Consider the following 26215-nt stretch of genomic DNA (forward strand, 5'->3'; position numbering starts at 1 on the left):
TAGATTTCTTGACACTGATGATATATTTATTATTCTTTCTCTTTTTGTCATGTACATACACGTTGCATCAACATTACAGTATAATCACATTGTTTGTTGGGGGTATTTGGTTGAGTGAAGTCGCTGTTATTGTTCAGGTTTTGGATGTAAATTTATGGTTTTGTAAGGGGGAAGGTTGATGCTCTTTCGGTTTACGTCTTTATTTTTTATTTTATTTTTCGCAATATATTTTCACACTGATAACAGAGAGAGTGTTCATCAATGGAGTGACGATGAGACGTGACATTTGCCAACACAAGTCAGTTCCTGTTGTAGCTCTCTGCGCTGCACTTTGATGGAAACCCAAGCGGATTCGTATGACCACAAGGCAGGGATGATCCACAGATGTGACTGAGCAGACAGGGGCGTGTTGAAGTGGGGGGTGTGAGGGGGCCGCGGACCGTTCTCCTGGATTCATTTGGGCCACAGCAGAGCATCTAAACACCACCAAGCCAAACACATCCTTCATCAAACCGGCTTAGAGCTCCACAGAGAAATAAAGCAACACAGTAAAAACAGAAAAAATAAACAAAAACGGTAAACAGCCAACTACAAAAGAAAATAAAAACATTCATATAGAGAAACCACATGACAGTGCTTGTTTTTTTTGTTGTTTTTTTTTCTTGCTTTTTTTTTTTTTTTAGGCATGCAACTCGTAGCAGGCAAAGTGCAGGAACAGGATCAACAAAGTAAAACACTTCATATACAGACAGCAGTGGAGACAGTGTTCAGTCCATGTCGAGTGAAACTTCATGGAGGGAAGAATCCGATTGGCTTTCTTTTTTTTCTGTGAAAATGGTCTCAATTTGTTGAAGCTTTTAGGAGGAATGCAAAATGTGCAATTTTTCATTATAATACTATTTATAATTTGTTTTTCTTCTTGATCCCTGAGCTTTCAAGTGTTTTGATTAATATTTAATTTGATTTCTATCCTGGTCAAATATACAGGGAAGGCCTGTTCACCACAGACTAAGTGCTACTAAAATATTTCCCCAATTAGAGGTCCAGCTTGGACCGAACATGGGACTATTTTTACCCGCTAGAATTGAGGAAGAATTTAGGCTTTTGACTTCTTTGTGCTTTGCACAGATGTATCAGTAAAACTGAAGTGCTACTGTTTACCTACAGATCACTCTGCAATGGTCTTGTGCTCATTTATTATTCACTACCTTTGGATTCCTTTAAGGTTTGCAGACAGGACTTTGTATTCAGCCCAGGTCATAACAGATCAACATTACCACCCAAGGCCTCTGCACGGAAAAAAACACTAAATCTTACCAAACATTTTTTTGATCTCGTTTCTAGTGCAAATATTTTACTACACTTAAAGTGAGTAAAAACTAACTTACAAGTAACTTTTCAGAAAAATGTAGAAGCTTGTTTTAGGTCAATAATGCCTTGCTGTTGATTTAAAAATACCAGTTTCATGGGTGAATTTTTCTCTTACAACATGAGAAAAATGTCTTATTTGTATAAAAAAAAAGATCAAAAAAATCTGCCAGTGCAACTAGTACTTTTGTATCAATATTGAAGGGATCCTTTTGTTCAAAAATCACATTTTGCACATTTTTATAATTCCATTTTGGTCTCTGCTGCTTATATAAACACCCCAATCGCTTCAGAAAACCACCCAGACTTTTTTGGCACTAACTTTGTATTATTTAGTGTGTGAAAATTCAAAAACTCCTGGATGTAACGTCACAAATCAGCAGCCGCTGCGTCGCTACCTAGCAACCCCAGCCGAGCCCAACCCGTTACCTAGCAACCGAAGCTGAATTCCATCAAGTTTGGTCAGCTGGTTTTACCGCTGTGTGCTGCTGGGAAACACAAGTTGTTAACATTTAGACAAGATGTTAGAATAATGTTTAAAGACGGCTGCATAATTACGCATCCTGGATGCGTAATTATGCAGCTGTTTTCACTCAGCCATTGGGGGGCGTGGCCAGCAGGACTTTATTGGATTTAAAGTGACAGAGATGCTAAAATGGCTCAAAACAAGCAGAACTGATCAGACTAAAAGTATCTAAAAATGATTTCAACAGACTTAAAAAAAAAAAACGGTTTCTACCCAAGAGCTGTTGTTGGTCTGAACATCGTAAATTCATCCAAATCCATTTTCTTAATATCTCAGTTTTTTCTGTTTGTTTTATTTATGTATTTCATTGCAGAGTTGCTGTTTATTTTCTTGCACAATGACAATAATTTTGATTTTGTGCAAAAAATATAATGAACATGTTTGTACAAATAAATTATGGACAACCCTGGCCATCCTCTTCATGACACCAGTGTCTTTAGTCAGAGGCTTCTTCAGATTTGCTGTAACACAGACTGCTACAAGAGACCTTCCCTGCCAACAGTCATCACCATCTACAGCAATTCTTTGCAAAATTTTAATTAATGAATTATAACAACATTTAATTTGGGATGAATAAAGTGTTTCTGAATTTGAATTTGCAAAGCCCAGAAATATCTCCTAACCTGTTCAAGGAAGCATAGCAGGTCACCCTAAAGCAATTATTGACTAAAACAAGCTCATATATCTTGCTGAAAAGTTACTTTTAATTTTGTTTTGCCTAATTTCAAGTGTACTAAGACATTTGCACTAGAAACTGGAGCAAAGTACTTGGTAATATGTGATGTTTTTGCAGCGTGGCGCCTGTGAAAGGCCTGATGTCGTGACGTTAATGTAAACAGTATGTGTGGTGGGCATGATGGGACCCAGCAGTGTCAGCTCAGAGGGGGTCACAGTGCAGCCGCTGCCTCAGAGCCCTGTAACGTACATCTCCATGCCGTCGTTGAAGGTGAAGATGGTGGTGGTGCTGGAGGTGGCGGAGCCCTGCTTCAGGTCGCCGATGCTCTCGTACAGGTTCTCCCCCGGCAGCAGCAGGGCTTTGGCAGGAAGGTGTTGTAACTTGGGCGTCTGCTGCGTGGGCGGCGGCGGCGGAGGGTGCTGCTGCTGCAGGGGCTGCTGGGCTTTCTTCCTCCTCGGCCGCAGCGTGGCACATGTGTTCGGAGGCCGCTCGCGCTTCCAGGCGCCCCCGCCTTCCATGTTGTCGTACGCCGGGTCGCACTCCTCTGTGCCGATGGACTCGTAGCAGTGGTCGTCCAGGGAGCCTCCGACCGCTTTGCCCTCTTGAGGGGCCCATGTCTGCGGTTTGACCACAACGCTGAATCCACCGTCTCGGTCCCGGTCGCCTCGACCCAAGGTCCGGAAGCCGAGGTTCGCCGGGGGAGAACCCGGCATCGCTCTCTTCTTCTTTCCAGGTTTGCACACTTTGGAGTACATCTCAGCCACCTGGAGTCAGACAGGAAAATGTTTTTTATTCAGAGACGTTAAGAAGATGTTCAAGGATCCTGGTGCAAACAGCTGCTTCAGTGCAAAAACACAAAACCTGACCGGCTGTCTTCTCTAGTTTCTAGTGCAAATATCTCAGTGCCCTTCAAATAAGACAAAACAAATCTACAAGTAACTTTTCAGTAAGAGAGAGGAGCTTGTTCCATGTCAGTAACTCCTTAAGTTTGATTTTAAAACTTACAGATTATTTCACTTGTAATTTGGTAAAATAAGTGGAATAATCTACCAGTGGAACTAAAACTTTTTCATTAATATTAAGGATTTATTGACTTAAACGAGCTCCTATATGTTGCTGAAACGTTACTTCTAAGTTAGTTTAGTTATTTCAAGTGTTTCAAGATAGTTTCAAGATATTTGTAACAAAATTAGACCAAAATTACTTTGTAAGATCTTGTTTTCGCAGTGTGACCAATAATGTTCTGATCGGTTACTGAGTGGACTTTTTACTTTAGTAATTTCCTGCTACTTTTTACTTTTACTTCAGAATAAATAAGTTAAAGCAGTGCTACTCATACTTGAGTATAATTTTTGGATACTGCCAAAAACTACATTGTTTTGCTAAAGTATTTGTCTCCATTCAGCTCTCTGCAAAAATAGTTCAAGTCCAGTGAAATAAACTCTCCGGACAGAACAGGATGATTATATTAAAGCCGTTTTCTGCACAACTGTAAATGTTTTTCAATCCATCCATCTAGCAATGAAGTGAAAAAGACCTTCAGGGAGCTGAAAGAAAATAAAATACTCTGTGGCAGAAACACCTGCACAAATATGACCTCCATTAAAGGTAATCACCAGCAAAGAAAAAGAGGAATCCTCCCTTCAAAACCGAACACCAGCGGCAAACAAACAAACCTTCAAACAAGAAAAGGCAGAGAACACAGGAGCTCATTGACCGGTTTTCAGCTTTTCTCAAAAAGCTTCATGGACACCAACATTTTGACACCGTTTGTGTTTTCATCAGCGTCACCAAGCAATTAAAGAAACCTGACTTGTTTCAGTAAAGCCCCAAAGGGCTGAAGCTAAAATAAAGCAGCTTTAGTACGTTTAGTAAAACACATATTTGTTGACAACGTCTACAATCTTCAACAGATTTTAAATTTTTTTCATTTCAGACAATAAAATGTGCAAAAAATTATGCTTAAAACTTGATATTTGTGATTGTAAGGAAGAAAGTCAGATATTTTGTTTACATTTCTATAGAGTAGGGGTGTTCAAAGTGCGGTCCGTGGGCCATTTTTGGCCTCAGAACTGAATTTTTGCGACCCAAATCTGCCAAAGAATAAATCAAATCCTGTTCTTACCTCTGATAAACAAAAAATTAAAACTGCATGTTTTTAAAAAAATATATTGTTAAGGAAAGGCAACAATAATATGAGCTCATTTTAAGTCAATAATTCCTTAATATTGATTTTAAAAAATACTGGTTCCACTGGGAGATTATTTTACTGATAACATGGGAAAATGTCTTGTTATAAGTGAAATAATCTGCCAGTGGAACTAGAACTTTTTTAATTAATATTAAGGAATTATTGACTTAATCAAGCTCATATTTCTTGCTGAAAAGTTACTTGTAAGTTGGATTTGTCACCAAGATATTTGCACCAAAAACTAGACCAAAAATAGTTGGTAAGATTTTGTGTTTTTGCAGTTTAATCCTATATCCATTTCCTTCTGCTTCATAATTGTGCATTACTTTGACTGGGCCAGTAGTGTTGGGGACAAAAATCTTAAAAGGTTCAAAGGGAATGAATACTTTACTACATTGAATGGATGTTAATAAATTGATCTGTAGATGTATTAGAGGTGGAGAACAACTAACATTTTGAATCGCGTTACGCGTCGTCGTCACTCACCACTGCGGCAGACGGTTGTATATTCTCCACTAAATGGGCTCCCAGAGGACCCAGTGCTTTATTCTGGAGCATCAGCACGTCATCATCCTCCGGAGGCTTCCAGATGTACTGCTCTCCATTGCCCATAAACATCACTTCCTGTCAGCACAGCAACAAGTCAAGCTTTAGGACAGAGTTGGTCACATGTTCAGGCATGCTGCTGCAGAGACGGGAAGACCTCTCCAGCTGTGAAAATTGCATTTTCAAACGGACTCATGGGTGACAAATTAACCTCTCTTAAGAAATGGCGTAGTGTTGGAGTAATGTTGAATGGATTTCATGCGGCGCTGAAGAGATTTTCCCTGAAAGGTGGAGCCTGTGAGGAAGCAGGTGCTTTTATTGTAGATGACTCAATTTCAGCGAGTTGCATCATCCAAAAGGAAATCTGTGGCGGCCAGACCTGTGAGCAAACTGCGTACGCTTGTAAGCCTGTGAACTGTGCGTGTAAATGAACTCGGGTCACAGCAGACAGCGCAACCTTTCTGACCTCAAACGGGGGCAGCAAATGGCGTCCCACTGTCACCTGGAGGGGAGCAAAGAGCCATGCATGTACAGTAGAAACCAGCCAGCCAACCTGCAGTCCTGCTGCTGCGAACATATGGAGGAGGTGACACCGCTGAGGGCAGAAAGACAAGAACCCGACCACAAATAAAGAGGTTCACAGCCTGGACTTCAAAGAGGTTTAAGCAGAAGTGCCAGTGTACGAGAACAGCCGGGGGAAACAGCATCACTGGCACAATTACAGCCCCGCAGATCCTCCGCCAAGAGGAAACCTCACAGAAACGCCACGCTGCAAAAGATTACCGAGTATTTCTGGTCTAGTTTCTAGTGAAAATACCTTAACACGCTCAAAATAAGACAAAATTATTGCTATTGTTTCTGAAAAGCAACTTTTAAGAATGAGATAGGAGCTTATTTAGAGTAAACAATTCCTTAATATTGATGAAAAAGTTCTAGTTCCACTGGCAGATTGGAACTAAGATATTTTTCTCATGTTATAAGCTTAACAATCTGACAGTGAAATTTTTACTTTTTCATTAACATTAAGGTATTATTGACTAAATCAAGCTCCTATATACTGCTGAAAAGTTACTTGCAAGTTCATTTGGTCTCATTTCAAGTCTATTAACATATTTGTACGGGAAACTAGACCAAAAAAAAATATATTTTTTTTTACAGTTGCACTATCATACGATTCAAACTAACAGAAAAAAAACATTTCCCCTCCTCACCTGTGGTGGCGCTGCAATAAGAACTACTGAAGGAAGCGACACAAAAACCTCAGAAGAAGACACAGAGCACAACTTCCTTCCTAAAATGTAAATAAAACCGGATTGGCCTCAGAGTTTAGCTGCTTTAGGGTTTGTCTTTGTTGTTTTGGTTGTTTTTTTTTGCAAAAGACCGCAAGCCATTTCTCTCACTAGCTTTAGACTCTCGCGTCTGTTTTGGTTGTCTTTACCCAGAATGCCCTGCGTTGTAGTTTGCTTCCCGTTTTCGGAGCGTTCTCCGTCAGCTCGCATCCACATGGAGTTATTATGATATGTTCCAATTGTACACGGAACTGGAAAATTACGAGTTCTTAGTTAGAAAAATCAACTGTAATGCCTAACCGAATCGGATTTCCGCTGGGAAACTGGGAGCAACTCCAACCACCATCAGTTACAACTTGCCAGGCGGACTTCACGTTTCGATATGACGCTCCTCACATCAACAGTAGCAACATGTGGCGGAAACACGTTTCTTTCACAAGGCATGTAAGTAAGAATGCCTCCAAAATCAGTGTTTCGTGTAGCGTTTTCAACTCTAAAATGAACTAATCAGAACTGGTGTGTGGAAAGTAAAGTTTTAAGTGATGTATGTAAGACGTATTGCAAATAATGTTTATGGGCGCCGCCATGTTGAAATTCCAACATCTTAACTAGAACGCTGTTGCCTCCGGTCTAACGTCAAACCCAGATCTGAGACGACTTCCTTGTTTAGCGGAACGCAACATTTGATGTCATTTTCGACGCAACTACATCAGTGAGAGTCAATTTCAACATTTAGGATGAAGTATGTGGCGAGGTTTACTCATTTCATTTCTATAAAAAGTTTCTGAGATTAATATCAAAATGTCTGCGTTTTTTTTACTTGAAAATTTTTGACTTTTTAAACAAAAAAAATAAAAAAAATTTCAAGAGTTTATTTTCTAGCTCTTTTCAAGCTCAGAAATGTCCTTGTTTTTTCTAGAAAGTAGGCGTGGTACTTCTTCAAACAGAAATCTGAGAGCTGAACATCGAGGTAGGCAAACTTTTTCAATGTGTAGAAATGTCGCAAAAGATTTCAGCAACCTAGTAACTAAATGGTAGAATAAATTGTACCAACCTTTGGGAATGATGGGACATTGAAGGCCTCAATGTTTCTACGAGGCAACTTTGTGCTGTGGGGGTGAGGCGGCGGGGGGGCGGGATGCGACGGTGGCCCGTGGCGTGGAGGTGGGGCGGGCGGCTCTGCCATATCCGTCCCACTGTCCCTCTTCTGAGGCGCCTTTTCAGCCTTCCTCAGCTTCCTGACGCAGGCGTACTCCGCCGTCTCCGGAGCGTGTGGGGGAGACATGACCGGGGCCTCGGGTTCGGGCAGCGATCCCTCCACCTCGCCGTCCGGGTCCGGGGGCGCCGGGGTGTTGGCGGGAACGGCCGGAGGGGCCGGAGTGTCCGTCTGCCCGGCCCTGCCTACCATGGCGTAGAGGGCATCGTCAGTACGTGCAGTGGAGGAACGTTGGCCCACTTCTGAATAAGTGTGCTCGCTGTCCTCTCCAGTCCCAGAGGGGATCTGGGGAAGCTGCCTGCCTTGAGAACGAAGGTCAGAGTTAGACCAGCGGCTGGGCTGCGGCAGAAGGTCCATGCTGGCTGGACGTTTCTTAAGATGCCTCCGCAGGGCTCATGCTGCCGGCTGTTATACTCTCTGTTCAGCTGACACCCTCCAGAAAACAGAATTCACATCCCTCGATTGACTGATCCTCAGAGGGTTTAAGAACATGGGAGAAAGGAATATCTGGCAGCAGAGCTGAAACGATTAACCGAACGAATCGTGATTAATCAATTATTGAAATAATCACCACCTGGTGATGTAGCAGCCCCCCTCCTGAGAAGATGGGGAAGTGAAATTAGAAGACTAATGAATGGAAAAGGAATAGTTCAGAGTATAAGAAGTCGGGCTGAAAAGCTAACTAAATAATTGTCAACTAATTTAGTAACAGATTAATCACTAACTGGATAATACAGAATCGTGTCACACAGGTAGAGATGGAGACGCCCCAATCTTTTCTAGCGCCCCCTCCTGGGAAGACAGGGAAGTATTTGAAGTAGGACTGAAATGATTCATCAGATGAATTGATTATTGAAATAATCATCAACTAATATAGTAATTGATTAATCATTAACTATACTACAAAGATGTTTAAAAAAGCCATTTGCTGAAATAAGCTTAGAGCAGTAATAAGCCAAAAATGTACAAATATATATATATATATTTTGCATCTAAGATGAAAAACCTTCCTTGTCTGTAGATATGTTCAACCCAGAACTTGGATGTCATTTTTAGCTTCACCTGTTTCAAATTCTGTAAAAAAAAAAAAAAAAAAAAAGTCCTATTTGCTATCTAATTATTAATAATTAAAAAAATCACCAAATTGATTTTTTAGCTGCAGATGCATCTTTTGCTACAAATGATCAAGCGTACACTAAGGGAATGTTGTGGCATTTTAGGCAGTAAATTTGTTATTTATGAAAGGAATTGCATTATTTGCGTCTTTTAATGTATTCCATATCTTGCAAAAATAAAAAAATTTAAATAAAGGCTCAAAAATCAGCTCACAAATATGCCGATTCTTTACCCGATTAATTGATTAATCGTCTGAATAATTGACTACTAAAGTAATTGTTAGTCGCAGCCCTGTCTGAAAGAAACAGTAAACTGGGAACTGACATAGATGTTTGAGTATATGGATCCAAACTGGCTTCATCACTCTGCAGTGGAAGTGGGACAAATATGAGGCAGGACATATGTTTCTATCTCTTCAAATCCTCCTGGGCGCCTGTCACGGCGCCCACAAACGCAGCTCCCTGTTGACTCCGAGTGATGGAGCTCCAGGAGTCGCCTTGGCGCTCCGATTCGTGTCTTTGAGAGAGAGATGCTCATAAATTAGGTCTGAACAGTCTTAATTAAATAAAGCTGAATCTAAACTACGATGTGAATTCTGTTTGCGGGTAAATTTCTCGTCTTATCTCCTCAGATTTTCTCATATTTTAAGGGAATTTGGGCCAGAACGTGTATTAAAGAGTCCAGGAAACACTGCAAAGACCTTCAAACTCAAAGTTTGGTGTTTTTAATGGTTACAAATAAATGATACTTACAGTGCATACCCCGATGCTTTGTGTTCATGTCCCAAAAATCAACTTGAATGACACAGAAATTATTTTGTCATGCAGTTGAAACAAGAACAATAGTTTCTCCATGACAACAATGAGGTACACTTTACAGGAGCACACAACAAGGTTTACATGTGAGAGATGCACTCACTTTTGCCATTGCAGTTCATCTTGTTCATCTCCGCGTCAGATTTACTGATGGACCGCAGCTTTGACTGCTTGAGTATACCCTGAAAACACACACAAACCAACAAGGCTAAAGAAATTACCTCAGAATGATTTTGGTGAATTATGTTAAATTAAATTGAGCACAAAACTCTAAAAATTAAGTTTGGTTGATTATTTCTTTATTGTAACAATATGTTTTGGCAGTAATTCATTGGAAAACCTTATGATTTCTCCTTAATTGGCACAATGTTTGTGAGGAAAATGCATTTGTAGATAGAACTGAGTATGTGGGTCACAACTATAAAACCATGAAATCTTCTTCATCAAGCAGCTGGTCTTGGTGCTGTCAACTCTGCAATTGACTTCTTTTGAGCTTCTGGTAATCCAGGTACTAAAATGGTGACTAAAGGTGTTTCCACACCTGTTAGTCCAGTAGATTTGGTTTTATTTGGGACCAAAATTGCAACATTTGTTACATTTTCACTTTTACACTACACTGTCAAAGAAACGAAACCGTTTGAAAAACCCATTCCCCTCCTCGCCTGTGGGGGCGCTGCAGCACTAACTACTGAAGGAAACAACTCAAAAACCTCTGAAAAATACACTATCTACTTTTCCATTGACCATATCATTGCACAATTTGACATTTTGAAACGTTCTAAATGGGAACAAAACTTGTTTTTTGATGAAAAGTTTGGCTTTGGTATATTTTTTGGGCTGTATTGAAATTGGTTTATTTCGCAGAAACGCAATGGAAACACTTTTTTCACACATGATCATCAGCAGGATGTCGCAACCAGGAAGACGACGACAGGAAGTAGCTGCAGGATGATGGTGCGCCATGTTTTTAATGTCAGACGTATTCACGTGTAATTTCAGTTGCATTTTTTATTTAAATGGAAACAGCCCAATTGCAAAATTGTGTTTTTTTTTACATTAGCGAAATATGGGCAAAGTTTTGCGCACATTTGTAATGAAGCACAACTTTCTTATTCACAAATGTTTGCCATTGCAGGATTTCTGTTTCATCTTTAGTAAAAGATCATGAGTCATTTCTCCTGCTAATGCTAGACACATCGGTTTGTTTTGGTTGTATTCACCCAGAATGCCTTGCGCTGTAGTCTGTTGTTGTTAACTTAACGCGTGCAGACGTGACCTAGTGGGTCGGCCCTTCAGTCAACGACAGGAGAGCAGAAGAGGACAGTGGCTGATTTTTAGACAGTGGCTGAGGAAAATAAGATCAATGGATAAGATTGGCTTCACATACAAGTATCAGCCAATCACCAATCTCCCAAAATTAAGGAAATCATCTGGCTGATAAATCGGTGCACTCCTACTATTAATCATTGTTACAATAAAGAAATATTAAATTGTTCTTTTTGTCCTAAATTTAGATCTGCTGGCTGCAGTCCAGCTGAGATATTCTGATTGTTTTGATACCTACCATGTCCATGAGGCGGTGTTTTCCACCTTCACCGGGCACATTGTGCGTCTTCCCCTTCCTGTGATAAAACACAGCGCTCTGTCATACAGGATGCAAATCTGATGCTCTGATAGTGTGCAGCGTTTGTGCCTGAGTCTATTTTTTTTAGTACAAAGCTGAGTCATTGTACGACTGCATTCAAGGGAACGGCACTGATTCACATTTGCACATATGCCTGCCAGTGGTGGGAGTAGCTAAGCACATTAAGCCAAGAACTGAATGCATTTCCAAAGAAGAAATTATTGTTCATTTACAAATAATGTTTCTATCTCTGAAAAATCTTGACGATTCATTACAACTCAGTCACAGCAGGGAGAGAAAAATATATTTTTAACAAAAAAAAGAAGTCTGGCAGAAAAAGCCAGGAGTTATAGGGCTGATAAATTTTAAGTAGTTTAACTTGCAGCAGCTAAAGAGGAGATTTGAAAAAAACATCTTCATGAATCTATTTCAGTATCAGTCTGGGGAGCAGCTTTGTTGGTTATTCCACAGCTTTTTTAAGCATGTATCTTTTTATATTTCTATGTATCTGTTAGACATGCCAAAACATGAGTTTGACTTGATCTTTCACCTCCAAGAGCTCCTACTTTCCAGATCACTTTGAACAGCTTTGCCAAACATTATATATAGTTACAGATAATTTTCACTCAACCAGGCAATGTCCCGACATTTAAAAAACACGAGCAGTCTGTTGCCAAATTCTTTTTTTAAAGTGTGCAGTATTCAAAAGGTTGTTGTCTGAGTTAAATGTTTACATGATTATTTGGTTTAAATCCAAAAAGCTTTAAATCAAATCATAACTTTCAGTGATGCAGATGAATCAAGTTTTGAGTATGAACCTCTTTTTATTTTGAAAGCCTCAGCCATGATAGGTAAGATGGAGGTGAAAATGTTTTGATATTTTTTAGCTGACAAGAAGTCGCTCTGTTTGAAGATAAAATGGTTTCATCACATCAGGAAGAGCATTCTTCTGCAGCTGAACTATAGCTTAGGCTGCGTTCACACTGCAGATCTTGATGCTCAGTTCCCATTTTATCTTAAATAGAATTTTTTTGCATTAGAGCTACAACTAATAATTATTTTAGCTATCGATTAATCAATTATTCTGACGATTAATCGGTTAGTCAGATAAAAACATTGACACATTCTGCAGATTTTTTATTAAATGATTTATAAACGATATTTAAAAAACTTTAAAAGATACAAATAATTCCTTTCATTTTATTGCCTGAAATGAAATAACATGGCATTCCTTTAGTGAATGCTTGATCATTTGTAACAAAGGATGCACCTACAGCTAAATAAATACTTTTAACATCAACATGTGGAAAAAGCAAAGCTCTTTCTGTTTGATTTAATATTAATACAGTGTAGAGATGATCGGTTGGTTAATTTTTAGATTAATTAATGGAAGGAGCAGATTTTATTTTTTTTTTAAAAGAATCAATCAAGTGAAACTAAAACTATGCCACTTGAGGAGTTCCTGTTAGAGCATATTTACAGACACAGGAGGTTTATTTTTTCTCTCAAGTGCAAAAAGTTTTTTTTTTGTACAGTTTTATTTTAATATTTACTTGTTTTTTTCAGCAAATTACATGATTTCAATTATTGATTCATGACAATCAAATTAATTGTTTCATATTGTGAAGTATTTTGAATTAATAACTTAGTATGACTACATCTTTTCCGGATTTGGAGTACGTATACTTCCCACCTCTGGTGCATTTTTAACTAAAAGTGGATTTCCAAGCAGTGGTTAAAATGCACGGATCATGTAGTGTTGCTCTCACCTCTGGCAGCCCACGCAGAGCACCACAATAAGGATGGTAACAACAAAGGCTGAGGCAGCAGCGATAGCGCCCAGCAGCAGGACCTTGCCGTAGGGAGGAGCCGTGAAGTTCAGCCCGTCCTGCATGGAGGCCATGTGGGAGCGCTGGCGCTCACTTGCTCTCACACACACACACACTTACACCCTTACACTCATGCACGCAGCGAAGTGCCACGGTCTCACTGGGATCTGCAGACACAGAGAAGGGCTTAATTACAACGTTATCTGACCTTTCTAAATCATTACGAATAAGGATGCAAGTTATCGATGAATGAGCTCATCTAGAGTTGACTGATCTTATCTGTGGACTAACAGTTCATTCATAGGCATCCATTTTCTTAAAAACCCGAATTTTCTCTCATCAAGATGGCTTTTTATAACATAAAGGGCTAAATTTTTCATAATATCCTGAATTTTAAAAAAAATCTAACAATTCTAAAATATTAAGGATGAAAGTTATCGATTAATGATCTTATTGGTCAACAATTAATTGATAAGCGTCCATGTCTTAAAAACATGAGTTTTCTCTCATATCAAGAACAAGAAGGGCAAAATGTTTAATAATATGCTGAATCAAAAATAATTAATTGACTTTTGACATCGTCAGCAGTATAAAAACTAAGTGACTAAACAGAAAATTCTGTTTTTCTCACAAATTGAAGACGTATTTATAAAATACAACACAAAAAAAGATGAAAAGAGTAAAATATGTGAAACATTTCCCCATGAACAGAGAGATATTCATACAAAAGTACCTTCTGTGTTTGCTCTTGAAGGAAACTTCGCTCCATTAAGTGAATTAACTCATAAACCTTAAAATCAACCGGGCTCAATGGCGCGTCATGTTAAATTTTTTCTGTAATGGCCTCCGCTTTTCTATCATCTCTTCCTCTTAGCACATAAGTGATGTTTGAATGAGAAGCTAACACTGCTCAGCCATACAGCTCGGTTAAATGAGCGCTATTGCGGTGATAAAATAAGAAGTTTATTTTAAAACGGAACCGCTTAAAGTGCATTTTCATCCCATACGGACTTCGTTTCGACCGTTTATCTTTTGCCGTTTTGCTACGGCCCGCCGCCATCTCTGTTTTTTCATCAACGGCTCCGCTTAAAATCATCAGCGGCGCCCTCTGCTGGAAGGCGGCCAAACTGCGACACTAAAATAAGATTTAAACGGACATATTAGTTAACTAATAAAAATTAATCGTTTGCTGCCCAGAAGCAACCAGAATTAAAAATGCCCTCTCTGTGCTGAAGGCATAAGGAGAGCAGTGGTTTGAAAAGAAGGACAGTCTGATTTCCCATCCAGCGCAGGAGCAGTGAAGTGAATAGACATCCAGCCTGAGGCCCCTGCTTCTGCTTTAGCATGTTTAGGGATTACTATGTCACAGTTACAGACATCAACAGCACAACTTCCCACAAACACAAATTTTCACGTGTTTATTTTGAGCAAACCAACAGTAAAATGACGCCTCTTTGGTTGAATCTGACTGAGGGAAAGATCGCAGAGAGTCGATCTGTTTGTCCCACAACTGTTGATCCATATGGGTAAATAATTACCCCCCTCTTCATTTGAACCACTGTAAAACCAACAAGCATGCATCGAGTCGGAGCTGAACATGCCAGCAGGCAGAAGAACCTGAAACACTGACGAAGACGAGTGTGAAAGCAGAATGAGCATACAGAAATATTTCGCCTTTCTTCCCTCCCCCCCGACTCTCTGCTCCTCGCCGCCTGCCACGTAATTTCTTCTGGCAGCGTAATATGTTATAAATAAACAACAAAAAACACAGAACTGCACCAAAAGACCAAGCAAACAAGTCTGATCTCTGTCAAATCACGCCATCTGTCTACCATGACACTGTGTTTTCATGTGTGTTTCTCACTTGTCTGTCAGAGCCAAGACGGCTGCGTCCTGCATAAGGACTGCTTCAGATCAGGCTGCATATCTTCTCTTTCTCTCAAATATTTATTTTGTTCTTAACTGACTAGTTTGTATCTTGTCCTTTAACAAAGCGTCTTTCTTAAAGTATCAATTTAGAGCGGCCTCCATGTTTATTCTGGTATTTTGGTCTTTGTCAAAATGAGAAGAAGTAGAATGTTGATAAACTAACGTAGAGGTAATGGCTCAGTCAAAGTAACATTGAAACATGTTGTGTTGTTTCAGAGTGATACCAGAGAAAAGTTTGTATTTCTGTCCCAACATCGCAAATGTAAACATGTGAAGTTTGCTAAACTTTAGTGGGACTTTAACTGGAACCACATGTTTTAGTCAGATGATGTTAAAGTTGAGTTTTACTACAGCAAATACAGGGAGGGGGGTTTGGAGAAAATCAATAAATTAGTACATGAAAAAGCTCCACATGCCCAGTATAGACATGTTAATATTTTAAACAACAGGACCTAAAAAAATAAAAGATCATTTGGTTATTGAACGGGATAATGATCCAAATGGATGGATGATTGGATGAATGGATGGATGGCAGGATGGATGGATGGATGAATTGATGAATGGATTAACTTTTTCTGCAGAGGAAATTGGACTAAATGCTGTAATTTTGAATATTTTCCCATATTTTTTATCAGTTTCTCCAGAACAGAAAAATATTTAAATCAAAATCACAGATTTTTTTCTCGGACTAATCAAAACCTTCAGCGATAGAAAAACATCCTCTGGTTCGTTTGACGCCGTCTGACAACCAGCGACTCCTCTTCATCTCCTCCCACGCCGTTACTGTCACAAATGACCGAGTAATCTCAATTATTTGGATCATGTCTGAACAATTATCAAGGCTGTCTTCATTCACAGGCATGAAGCGGCGTCTAACGCCAACAATAACAGGTTGTCATAACAAATGCACAACACAGACACTACAAAACGTGATATAAGAAGATAATGATGCAATCAACAGGAAATGTTTTATATTCTGAGAGGCAGAGGGCTCTATGTTTTTCCTCTATTTATTGGCTTCATTGGCATCTATACATATAATACACTTATTTTGGATTTTATCACCAACCATAAACACTATTTCCTGATTGCTGACCAGACGCATCCTGGATAGAAACACTAAATATATAAATGTATCAAATCACAGTCGTATTGTTTGCAATAGCTCAGTTGCGAAACAGTGTTTGGTTGCAATGTCATATTCTAAGAGCCTGACAAAACTCAGAAAATAGGAGATTAATCTCACAAATTTTTCAGAAAAAAATCTGACATTTCTGAGTTTGAAAAAGTGAAAATTTGCTATAAAACTTTGAGATTAATCACAGAAATTTTTTAGAAAAACACTCAGATTTTTGAGTTTCAAATTTTATTTTATTTTTTTTACTTTTTGAAACTTTGAAATTCTCTTTTTTTTTCTAAAACATCTCTGAGATTAATCTTAAAATTTCAGAATTTTTTTCTAGAAGATTTGTGCTTTAAAAAAAATTATAAAATGTACTCCTTTTTCCTTGTTTTCCAGAACATTTCTAAGATCAATCTAAAAATTTCTGGATGTCTTCCAAGCAAATTTTCAGCTTCTGGAGCTCAGAAATGTCCTTTTAAAAAAAAAAAAAATCTTTTTTTTTTTTTTTTTTTTTGCAGAAATGTACTATTTTATATGTTTTTTTTCTAGAACATTTTTTTAGATTAATCTCAAAATTTCAGTTGTTTTTTTTTTTTACAAATTTTTTTTTTTAGCTCAATTATCCTTGTTTTTTTTTTAGAAAATGTGTGGTGTTATGCATAAATTTGCTCCTTTTTTATGTTTTTTTTCTAGAACATTTGAAATTAAACATTTCTGGGGGGGTTTCCAGCATTTTTTTTTTTTTGGCTTTTTGAAGCTCTGAAATTTCCTTGTTCTTTCTGGAAAATTTCTACAATTTATCTCAAAATTTCTTTTTTTTTTTTCTAGCAAATTTTTAGCTTTTAGACTCAGAAACTTCCTTCTCATTTTTAGAAAATGCCTGAGCTTTTTGCAGAATTTTTTTCTATCTATAGCTCCGATATGTCGTCATAAATAAGTGAAAATTCCATGACAACAATAAATGAAAATTCTTACCATGAAAAAAAAGAAAACTTTCATGTTAAATGACATAATCAGCCACACCTATTTGTTGTTCTTTTGTAATATTTCATCTTTATAACTATTACATCACAGCATATGAAAGCAAAACTAGCTTTCCGTTAGCATGATAAACACATTAAAGAGACGGTGAAAGTTTGCTCTGTTTCCTACTGTTGCGGGTTTGCAGACTTTTTTGGTAATTTGCATTTCCCTGAGTAGACATCCAGACATGAATCCAACTGTTCCCAGCATGAAATCTAATTTGCAGCAGATTTCCCACACAGGCCTGTTCGGTTATTCTGTGCACGCTGATCTGAGCTTCCTCGCTTTGTTCAGGGAATCCTAACAAGCGGGAACACAACAGCTTTGTTTTCTGCTTCAAATCACTTTGATTATCATCATTACTATTATTATTAAGCTCCATGAATAAGGGACATTTCAGCAGCAGATGCCCAAGTATTATAATTACTTCTTTAAAGTATGATTTGTAAAAGTGAATGTTTTCCCAGCATGTCTATCAAACTTGTTTTAATAGCTGTAGCTGTCTGCAGACTGCTTTAAATGTCACAGCGGAGAATCCATCATGCACGGATCATGAAAAGTCTGAAATATCAGGCTGGATTTAAAGAACAATATGCATCTTTTCTCGACCGTGTCAGGATAATTGTATCTTTGCTCATTTGACAACAGAGCTGAGTGGCGGAGACAGAGAGGGTAATGAGAGAGAAGAAAGGGGGAAGGTGGAGGTGTGGAGGAAAAGAGAAGACGGGAGGAAGGAAGACGTGTGGGCGTCGTGTGGCAGGTGTTTGAAGATGATGAGAACGAGATGTCACATTTCCCAAAGAGGACTCCATTCCTTTACTTTATTCCTTCCCTTTAACTTACTTTACTGCCTTGATTCTTTTCCTTTAGTAATTTCCTTTCCTTACTTCCCATTCCCACATTTTCCCTTTTCTTTCTTTTCCATCATTTCCATTTTCTTTCCAAATCTTTTCCCCTTTTCCCTGGAGAACATTTCCTTTCCTCTCGCCTTTTTTTCCCTGATAAACCTGAATTAAATAAGTTCAGTCTAATTTTCAAAGGTTGCCTAAAACTGTGCATCATTTAATCTGAATATAAACCCAGCTGTTCTGTGACAGCGCCAGAGGTTTGTTAGAAAATATCAGAAAACAAGAGGCTTCATGAAGACTGAAAACCACAGCAGAAAGGTCAAAGGTGAAGTTTAAAAAACTGTATCTGAATGACTAAAGTTAAATCTGTCATCTGAAAATGAAAGATAATGCTTGTAATTGCAAACCCTAGAAGTGATTTGTAACGTTTCCTCGAACAGGTTAGGATAGATCTACGGGCGTTACAGGACATGTTCAAAATCATTTTTAGATAATCAGATTTTAGTTTGCTCTGTTCAGTTTGTCTTGACATGTTTTAGGGCGTCTTGTCCCTTTAAATCTAAATAAAATGCTGCTGGCCACGCCCCCAACTCCACGTTTACACTCGCACATGAAAATGGCTGCAAACACATGTGCAATTGTGCAATCATACATCTTTGAACAGCATTAGTGGAGCCTCCTGTATAACCAACAAGGATCCATTAAGTGCTTTCTGAATGGTAAGTTAAGAACAAGACACTTGTCTTTTCCAGCAGCCATTGTACAACGGTAAAACCAGCTGACCAAATGTGCTGGAATTCAGCTTGGCTGCTAGGTAACAGGCTGGGCTTTACTGGGGTTGCTAGGTAACAGCGCATTTCTCCTGGAAAGTGATTCAACAACTGGGAAATTTTTGAAACAGCTAATTTTTTTTCAGACACCAAAAAAACATTAACTTAATGCCAAAAAATGTCAAGGTGGTTTTTTTTAAGGCTTAAAGGAATCGGACGACAGGTTTGTGGTAACTCTGGAGGAGATGCAGAGATTCATAACAGGATAATAAATTGTTATCTCTGCTCCCACAAACCAGGATTTATGGAAAACTGACTGGAAGTTTTCCATAAATTATCTCCACAAGCCATAAATGAGAAGCAGCAAAACACTAAACTAACACAACGTCCCCACATGGTGGTGGCAGCATCATGCTGCAGGGATGTGTTGCTTTAGCAGGAACAGAGAAGCTGGATAGAACTGATGGATGGAGCTAAATAATCCGGGAGAAATTGAGTTAGAGGCTGAAAAAGACTAAATCTGGGTTGGACCTCATTAATTATTTGTGTTGTTAAAAATCAAAACTTTAAAAACAGCCTTTGTTTAGTTTTTACTTACACACCGCTTAAAAGTGTTGAGATAAATTTTTGCTTAAAAATTTCTGAATATAACTTGACTAAACACATCTCAATTAAAATGTTAACATATTTACAATTAATTAGTACATTTTTATTAATCGATTATTAAAATGTTGTGGATCATAATCTGAGAATCTGTGTTCCTCCGATCTGACTTTTATTTTAAAAAATGTAAAAAAGCAGGCAAAATTATAGTCTAATAATCAAATCTGGTAAACAAAAGGTTTGCAGCTACAATTTTACTGAAAATAATTACAGAACAAATTGACTCAGTGAACTTAAGACGAGGGCTGCACAGTGGCGCAGTTGGTAGAGCTGTTGCCTTGCAGCAAGAAGGTTCTGGGTTTGATTCCCGGCTCGGCGTCTTTCTGCATGGAGTTTGCATGTTCTCCCTGTGCATGCGTGGGTTTTCTCCGGGTACTCCGGTTTCCTCCCACAGTCCAAAAACATGACTGTCAGGTTAATTGGCCTCTCCAAATTGTCCCTAGGTGTGAGTGTGTGTGTGCATGGTTGTTTGTCCTGTGTTGCCCTGCGACAGACTGGCGACCTGTCCAGGGTGAACCCACCTCTCGCCCGAAACGTTAGCTGGAGATGGGCACCAGCACCTCCCGACCCCACTGAGGGACAAGGGTGTAAGAAAATGGATGGATGGAACTTAAGACAAATAAATTAGGTTTTTCATATTTTATTTTGTAAAAACGTATAAAGCCATGTATAATTCTCTTCCACTTAGTAAGTACTTCATGTTTTTTTGTTTGTGTTTTGTGGCTGTAACATGACAAAATGTGAAAAACTGAAAGCGTTTTAATTCAAGGAAAGATTTACAATCAGGTAGTTAAACATGTTTCCCATCTTAAATCACACATAGTTGAATTTCTGTATTTTTTTAATTGAAAGTCAGTTAAAACTAAGCATGAAGTTTTCTGGCGATTTATCTTCTGTTTACGGCAATGAATAAATTAATCATAAAGGTAGCTGTTTGTTCCAGCTCACCTGTTGACTTGGATCCGTTTCATCCTCTAAACGCCTTGGGAGGAAGTCTGAAGCTCGCCAGACAGCACATTTGCTTGACTACACACATTTCATATCACATTTAAAGGTCGCCATAATCTCCTTTAGCTGAATGTTTATGGTTTTGTTCAGAATGCCGGGCGAGGCCTTGGAGGCAGACAAGCGTTTAAGGTGTAATCCTCGTGGAAAAGGCACTTTGAGGAACGCGTTTAGCCCTGGTAGCAGTCAGCGGGAGTTTAATTTTCTAGGAACATGTTCTGCGTTTACATGTGTTTTCATTATTAATAAAACCAGAGCCGGTTTGGAAACAGGCGGCCCGGCTTCACCAATCTGCCCAGGTTTTCATAAACCACCTGGGAGTAGATGTGGAGCGAAATCCTCACCCTCCGAGTGACACAAATAACAGCGACATGGTTAAGTGTGTGTGTGTGTGTGTGTGTGTGTGTGTTAGGGGGAGGAAGGGAGAGCGAGAGAGAGAGAGAGAGAGAGGGGAGGATGCTATTGTGTGAGAATGTGAATTAGGTCAAATGTTTGCTTGCAAAGATTAACCATGCCCCTGTGAGGAAGAAGGCTGAAGCCTGCATGTGCAACTCGGGTCTGGTGTTTACAGCGCTGCCTCTCCAGCAAACACCGCCGACACAAATACAGCGGCTCAAATATTACAGCTACTGCTCGGACTTTTCCACAAAATCAATTAAACTCACCTCAGACTTTAGTTTGTCACCTGTAAAACAATGTGTGAGTAGCTGGGTTTCCATTACAAATGTGTGCAAAATCTTTGTCTATGTTCTGCTATTGTTGGAAAAATAAAATTTCGTAAATAAATTAAAATAACACGTGAATAAGCTTGCTCATGCAATAAGTCAATAAAAATCACATCAATGAAGAATGTAAACAGTTACATATACTCATAATTCAACGACACGTCGGCATCTTTTTCAGTGACGAGCCCCGCCTCCTTTGGACCGGCTACGTACGCAGCGTTTTGTCGATTTAACAGAAGAGCTATGGATTCAAAATGTTCAACTTCTTTATGAACCGCGTGATGCAGGGGAAACTCTGGAGCCAGCTGTCAGAAAAAACAAAAACAAACCATCATCCTCCTTCTACTTCCTGTCGTCTTCTTCATCGTTCCTGCCACTATTAACATCCGACTGCTCATTACGTGACTGGTGTGATGCGAAAAAAGTGTTTCCATTTAAGTTTTACGAATTAAACCAATTTTGATACTGCCAAAAAACCGGCTCATCATAGCGAAAATTATTTTTAATCAAAAATCGGGAGTTTTTTCGCTGAGTTCCCAGTAAGCAAATTTATTTTCAAAATGTCAAATTGTGCAATTAACAGAAACACAGCTATAGTTGAGCTTTCTGTTTCTTTTTGTTGTAAATCAGTAACTGCGTTTTCATTACAAATGTGTGCAAAAATGTGTTAATATTCCGCTAATGTTGAAAAAAGGCAATTTTGTAATTGTGTTGTTTCCCTTAAATAAAAAACCCAATTAAAATCACATGTGAATACGTTTTTTCAGGCAAAAAGTCGTTAAAAAGCAAGACATGCCATGATGCTGCTACCACTTCCTGTCGTCTTCTTCTATGTTTCTGCCAGTAGTAACATCCTGCTGTAGATCACATGACTTTTGTCACTTTTTTGTGATGCAAAAAAAGTGCTCCGATTGAAGTTTTGCGAAATACAATAGACTTATAGCTAACTTTGGCATATTGACAGAAACGTTATTAACACCAAAAGCATGGAAGCGAATGCTAATTGGTTAATTGAGAAATTGGTCACTCTTTTAATAAAGACAAATTATACAACCACTAAAATCTGACGCTACTCCATTTTTGTTTAGATTTCGTGAAGAAGGAAGTTGCGTTTCTTCATGAACAACCTCAGATTTCATCTTCAGAGGTTTTCATGTAATTTCCTTCAGTAGTTCTTGATGCAGCGTCACCACAGGGGAAGTGGGGAACAGGTTTTACAATTAATTCGGTTCGTTTGACACAGTGCAGTATGAAAGTGAACCACAGTGGATCAAATGTTGCAAATTTGATTTTCAATGGAACTGAGTGTACCGGACTATACGTTATGAAAACACCTGTAGGTCTCGGTTTGGTTCAACGAACTCTGTTGCTGTTCGAATGGATATATGGATGGACGAAGACCAGAGAAAGCTCCAAAAGCAGGAAGTGGACTACAGCGCAGGGCATTCTGGGTAAATGCAACCAAAACAAACACGCATATCTACTTCTAGCGGGAGAAATGGCTCGTGTTCCTTTTTTCTTTTACCAAAGACAAACAAGAAATCCTACAACCGCTAAAATCTGATGCTACTCCATTTTTGTTTACGTTGTTTAGATTTTTGTGTCTTACATTCAGGTTTTTGCTGCAGCGCCACCACAGGCGAGGAGGGGAACGGACGTTTCAGTGTAGAAGCAAAACAAAGCATCTGGACATGTAAAACATGTAATAAATGTTGCAGTCTTTATCACCAATCAACATACAATCAGGTGTGAAAACACTCAGTCAGCTGGACATTTCAACTCTAATTTCAGTCAGAACTTGTGTCCTACCAACGCCCCAGCTCAGTGTGTGTTTTCCTTTTTTCTTCATTTGCTAAAATAAAGATATTCACGCATGAAGGGCTTCTCTGTGTGTGCGTGTCCAGGGAGGCTAGCTCATGATGGTAACAGCTCAGCAGGCATCAATCACACTCAGCCTGCTGGCTGGTCGGCTCGCCTCGCCTCTGGGCTCAAGCTGCAGCAATGCTGCTGACAACAGGTTACAAACCAGCACTCCACTGATGCCGACTGACACCGACCTCCATGCAAGAGGATTTTGTTTTTTTCTTGTCTCTGGGTGCAGGTAGAAGCTAAAAAAAAAAAAAAGAAAATCCATTATGATGCAGTGCTTATTTTCAGGGTTTTGCTTCACTGAGCCTGCAGCCCGGTTCCCTTTTCTGCCTCCTTTAATCATCAAAGCGTTTCCGATTAATTTCCAGATCAAAGTGAGGATGCTGTGTCCCCGAGGTCAGCTGGTAACTAACGCGACAAAGCCAGATTCCCCTCCACACCCCCTATTAATCAGCCACGATGGGGGTGAGGGAGGAACGCTAAAGGAGGGTCCAACGTTAATGATCTTCATTTGCTCCACATTCAAACACACACAGAGAAAAAATAAATAAATAAAAGATCACCAGCTCGCCTCCGTCTCATTAAAACACAATGAAGTTCTCAGATGAATGCGCGTTAAAGCCCAAAATAAAGAGGCGATGCGGCGATGCTGAGGCGGCTGCGCACGTGTGTTTGTGTTGGATGAAGGAAACACAAAGAGACGCAGCTTACATTTCCTAGAAGAATAAAAGATGCTTATCGAGCTGAATCTATATGTACATGAATGACCCCCCACCCCCCTCCTCTGCTCTTCCTCCTCCTCCTCCTCCTCCTCTCCCCTCCAGCCTGTCACACTCTGCTTTGCGCTATAGCAGCCCCCCGTACTCACTCAGCTCAGAGGTTTGGAGAGGCGCAGCATCGGCTCCGGTCGCTTCCTTCAGGTTCTGCTTCCCCTCGGACTGACTCAAGCTCCCTGCGAGCATAATCACCGCCAGACCTTCTTCACGGGCTTCACAGAGCGGGGATGCAGCGCACTTCATGTGGCATCCTGTCCGCGCACCCCCAGCCAAGAGGGGAGGCTGGGAAGAGCTCAACCTGCGAGTCCGCGTCCCCCCCTTTATCCTTATCCTGATCTGATGCTGCTGCTGCTGCTGCTGATGATGATGATGCGACTCCAAAATTATCTCCGACTGCCAGGTTTCAGCTCCTCGGTCCCTTAAACCCCCTCCATCTCGGCTCGCATCCCCTCAGCTCGGCTACCGCGCTTCCATGTGACACAGGCAGAGCTGGAGACCCCCCAATTATTAACCTGGCTTTTCGTTTCCAGCGCCCCCTCCCGGGAAGATGGAGTAATGTAATTAGAGGACTAATGAATGGGTTTTTAAAGGGAATGTTCAGATTATTTGAAGTAGGGCTGAAACGATTATTGTTTATCAGTCGATTAATTGTTAACTGAAAGAACAACTTACTCAGAACATCAGTTATGCCAAAACTCTGCAAAAAATGTAAATTTTACATTCTAAGGGGATTTATTCTAAACAATTTGAATTTTTTCACGTTTTTGTATTTCCAATAGGGTCTCAACTGCTTTTAAAAACAACCCGAGCTTAAAAAAAAAAACAAAAAAACAAAACACATCCAGGTTTTGGCAATAAGTTCATGTTTTATGGCTGGACAATAAGCTGTTACCAAATCCTCTTGATTGTTGAGTCACATTCAACAATGTGACTCATTGTTGAATGTGAGTCACATTCAACAGCAACAGCTGGGGTTGCCCGTTACCTAGCAACCCCAGCTGAATTCCAGCACGTTTGGTCAGCTGGTTTTACCCTGCGAGCTGTACACTGTAAAAAAAAGTATCTGATTTACTCAAATGGCGGCCGCTATGGTTGCCAAAATTTTACAGTATTTATACAGTAAAATTTACTGTAAATTAGAGACTTTTTTGCAGTGTACAATGGCTGCTTGAAGAAACAAGTATTTTGTTGTTGACTTTCCATCCAAAAACCACCTGCTGGACTATTGTTGGTTATACAGGAGGCTCTACGAATGCTTTTCAAAGATGTACGGTTGTTTTACTGCTCATCTATTTGCAGCCATCTTGACGTTTAAAAAGTGCGAGTGTAAACATCAAGTTGGGGGCGTGGCCAGCACCAGCTTATTTGCATAAAAGTGACAGAGCCCTAAATTTTGAAAGGAGCTAAAAAATAGAAAAGCTAAGCAGGTGAAATTTATTTTTCTAATAATAATTTTATGCAATGAACATATTTTGTATAACACATAGACTTATCCTAATTTGTTTAAAAGGGAGGGAAGAATAATAGGTTCCCTTTAATGTTGTTGCTCTGGAGTAATTTAGACTGAAATACAGAAAGGTTTGCAGCTAAATGTCAATCAAAACACCTGAAATATTGCTATTTATCATTAAAATATTTGGTTGGAAGCAGAAAAGTGAAAGCACAGAGTCCAAAATGAATTAAAAGTATAATGAATACTTAATTAACAGTGAAGTTTGACTACTTTGACTCCTGCACACTGAAACTCAAATCCTGTGTCACCAGAAAACCCCCACAGTTTGTTTGTGACCTGTGGTGTGTGTTTCTTTTGGTCTAGTTTAGTTTTTTTTTTTAACACATTTGAAGCCTTCAGCTCCACCACTGTCCCCACCTGCTGTAGTCTTCAGAGCACTGAGGATGAGGAGCCACCTATCAGAAGGCAGCGGACGGTGTTGCTGTATGAGGGCCGATCCATGCCACACTCAGAAACAAACAGAGAGGTCTTTTGAAGGTCTGAAATCCAGTGTCCTGCCAAGAAAGCACTTACTTATGTGTACTGCATGCATATACATCTCCACATCTATTTAAAGGTGAACTACTGTGCTTCCTTGAAAAGGCTAGGACAGATTTATTGGCTATACAAAACACGTTCATCACATTTTTTTCACAAAATCATTGAGATTTTAGTCTGGCCAGGTTTATTTGCAGCTCCTTTCAGAATAAGATAGTTTGTTTTGTCACATTAAATCTAAATAGGCTGCTGCTGCTACGCCCCCAACTCAACGTTTACACTCGCACATGAAAATAGC

The 26215-nt window shown here is 39.4% G+C and overlaps 1 protein-coding gene across 5 annotated transcripts; it reads right to left on the bottom strand.

Moving 5' to 3' along the window:
• LOC103467731 (uncharacterized) lies at positions 1–24454 on the bottom strand. Of its 5 annotated transcripts, none has more exons than XM_081609204.1 (8): positions 24020–24453; positions 13137–13363; positions 11308–11365; positions 9847–9925; positions 9681–9722; positions 7651–8114; positions 5248–5385; positions 1–3334 (listed from the first exon to the last, which is right to left on the bottom strand). In XM_081609204.1, the coding sequence occupies exons 2-8, from the start codon at positions 13268–13270 to the stop codon at positions 2801–2803; spliced, it is 1449 nt and encodes a 482-aa protein (XP_081465330.1). In that variant the 5' UTR covers positions 13271–13363; positions 24020–24453; the 3' UTR covers positions 1–2800. The 5 variants fall into 5 exon arrangements, with proteins under 5 accessions (XP_081465330.1, XP_081465331.1, XP_008412610.2 ...); XM_081609205.1 differs by lacking the exon at positions 24020–24453 and adding an exon at positions 13930–16812; XM_008414388.3 differs by lacking the exon at positions 9681–9722 and having other exon boundaries at positions 7651–8184; positions 9881–9925; positions 24020–24454.
• Positions 24455–26215: the final 1761 nt, after the last annotated feature.

The sequence above is a fragment of the Poecilia reticulata genome, chromosome 7 (assembly GCF_904066995.2).
Source record: "Poecilia reticulata chromosome 7, P_reticulata-male-v2, whole genome shotgun sequence".
NCBI classification, from domain to species: domain Eukaryota; kingdom Metazoa; phylum Chordata; class Actinopteri; order Cyprinodontiformes; family Poeciliidae; genus Poecilia; species Poecilia reticulata.

Coding starts and splice junctions, on each gene's coding strand:
- LOC103467731 (XM_081609204.1), bottom strand. CDS start 13,270: ATGGCCTCCATGCAGGACGGGCTGAACTTCACGGCTCCTCCCTACGGC. Junction 9,723..9,846: donor GATGAACTGCAATGGCAAAA/GTGAGTGCATCT, acceptor GTGTCATTCAAG/TTGATTTTTGGGACATGAAC. Junction 3,335..5,247: donor TACAACCGTCTGCCGCAGTG/GTGAGTGACGAC, acceptor GTCTGACTCCAG/GTGGCTGAGATGTACTCCAA.